The 2,676-nt window shown below is 35.5% G+C and overlaps 1 protein-coding gene across 1 annotated transcript; it reads right to left on the bottom strand.

The window, feature by feature from the left end:
* Window positions 1-946: 946 nt before the first annotated feature.
* LOC108626513 (uncharacterized) lies at window positions 947-2,651 on the bottom strand. The gene has a single exon (XM_018027229.2). The coding sequence runs from the start codon at window positions 2,071-2,073 to the stop codon at window positions 1,066-1,068; it is 1,008 nt and encodes a 335-aa protein (XP_017882718.2). The 5' UTR covers window positions 2,074-2,651; the 3' UTR covers window positions 947-1,065.
* Window positions 2,652-2,676: the final 25 nt, after the last annotated feature.

Genomic DNA, 2,676 nt, shown 5'->3' with positions numbered 1-2,676 from the left:
ATAGTATAGTTTGTACTTTAGATACACCAATATATATTACAGAAAATAGTAACATTATAAAACATACAAAAAGGTATATATATAAATACATAAACTTCCTTAAAGAAAATTTGTTAAAAATGTCTTGCTTTTAAAACCATTCCAGCTCTGCATGTGCGACACAGGCCTATGTTTCCATTTAACATACTTGCAATATGCTTCAGTATATTATCATTTAGCATATATTATAAAAAATTAATCTGAAGTTCATTTCTATATACAGGGTAAGTCACCTGAGGCAAGCCACCTGAATACCTTCCATAGTCTTTTTAGATTGGAAGAAATGTTTCAAACAAAAGTTGATTGGTTTCAAAGGACACATTGCATAACGTACAGAATTTTACTGCAGGTGCAGCTGCTTAAGAGATTTGAAGGTAAACTTTTTTTAAATACAATTGAGTTTTTGTATACATCAAACGATGCCACTATATAGACACTTTTTATAAAGAAAGTGCTGATCTATGTATGTCGAAAAGCTAGTAGTTTAGGAGGTACTTCAATTTAGGTAATTCTGAAGTTCATCCTAATATTAGATATGAAGCAGCGTATTATCGCTGTATGTTGCAAAATATCAGACAATACATTAAACAACGTAGTTCAGTCCTTATTTCATAGATGTTGTGATCCAAATGGTTGTTACGTTAAACCATCCCTGTAAATAAACGTTAATGTCCGTCCAAATTTTTAAATTGTTTTGAAATATTTTTTTTTATATGTCTATATAGTGGCATCGTTTCATGTATAAAAAAATATCCTATTTCATTCGAAAAAACAAAGTTGACCTTTAAATCCCTTAAGCATCTCCATCTGCAGAAAAGTTATGTATACCACGTAACATATCTCTCGAAACCAAACAAATCTTGTCTGAAACACACCTTTCTATCTCAAAAAATGTAGAAGTTATTTAGGTGGCTTGCCTCAGGCGACTTACCCTGTATAAATTGTTTCTAACAATCTTTCGATGGTTTCACCATTTTATAGCTTGCTAATTTAATTAATCAATCGAACACATCTTCGACGAGTTCGTTAAGTGTATCTACTGATGTTCCTTGACATCTTTAAAATGCTTTTAGGACTCTGATATTTCGGGGTGCTTAATTGACTAACAGCTTTCAAAGGTGTCCTGCGAGTTTCTACAGTAGATTTCCTAACTAACGCCTTTCCACTTTTAGGCGTCTTTACTGTTAACGGCTTCTTTATATTCGGCGTTTTACAAGTTAATACACTGTCCGTTTTGTACACGTTCAGTCTTGGCTCATGCATTATTGTATTTATAGGTATTTTCCTCACCAAAGGTGATGTTTTAACCACGTTCTCTTTGTGATTCGCGGAGTCATTGGGAATGTAATAACACGTTTCGATCTGATCTTTCTCAGTCTCTATACTTGGAGGAGGAGTATGTTTCGCTGCTTTCGGATATCTGCTTTTTGCATTCTTACTCGATTTCCGTTCGCAGCTTTGCTTCACGTTATCCGGACATTGACCGTTTTTTTTACTCGCTACGAAGTTCTGGGTACTGTACACTTTCGCGGTACATTCGTCGAACAGCTTAGCCTTAGCCAGCACCATCCCGGCGTTCTGAGTTCTCAATTTCGCGATCGACGCACGGCCAGTTTGATTGATCGGGGTGTTCGTTTGGTTCGTCTGGAAATATCCTTTCGCGTCTTTCCAAGAAGTCGGTGTCTTCGATTTGGTCACGGGCGTATTATTTAATACCACATTTTGCTGGCTGCTTGACTTCTTCAAGTTTTCATTTTTGTCATCTGAATGCGCTGAATTGGTTTGTTCATTACCATGGAACGACGACACTCGACGTACCGAGGATCGTATTCGATTCTTCCCCGATTGCAAAGAATTTTGATTGTACTTTTTCGTGTGCGCATTCGGAGTACTAAATTCATTGTGTATGTTATCTAGAATCATGTTATGTCTTTTTTCTTCCCATTGCGATGTGGACCGCGGTTGCACGTAAAAATCGTCCTTTGTACAGTTTGTCGTAGAGCTATTCTCATTGTGAGGATAAGCGTTGTTCATCTCTTGAGTGGAGTGAAAATTGAAATCTGATTTGTGAGAGATGTGCCACGAAGTAGTTCGCCTGACGCGTTTACTGGAAAACAAAACAAAATAACGATTATTATCTCAGATCGATCACTAGTACTTTCATAGATTTCGGGCTTTTATGCAAAATCAGTTAAAAAAATGAATTCTATCTTATCATTTAAACATTGTGGGAACATTTCTTCTCTAGATATTATAGTGGTTCAAAAAACTTTTAATTTTCGTTGTTCTTTAGCTGATATTGGCTATTTTTCGTGCCATTGCAAAAGAGTTGGTCAAACACGGCATGTTCGTGTGTTAAACTGAGGTTGTATAGTGGATAAAATAATGTTTGGGATTCGAGTTCCCTAACAGGTACTTGTGTTAGGTCGGAATTTATGTACGAATTTTTCTAACCGTTGTAACAAGTACAGAAAATACAATCATAGAAATACAATTTTTCTTTTAAAGGTGAAGAATCAAGCTTTCATTTGCCATAAACGACATCAGTGAAAAAAAGATTATTCAAGTCCTTGCACTTTGCTGATTTCTAAACTTTAGGCATAACCTTAGATTTAAGCTATCATATGTATCAAATTC

The sequence above is a fragment of the Ceratina calcarata genome, unplaced genomic scaffold (assembly GCF_001652005.2).
Source record: "Ceratina calcarata isolate Rehan_Ccalc_2016 unplaced genomic scaffold, ASM165200v1 scaffold4060, whole genome shotgun sequence".
NCBI lineage: Eukaryota > Metazoa > Arthropoda > Insecta > Hymenoptera > Apidae > Ceratina > Ceratina calcarata.
The sequence above is the reverse complement of the archived record's forward strand: the minus strand, read 5'-3'. Positions and strand labels throughout refer to the sequence as shown.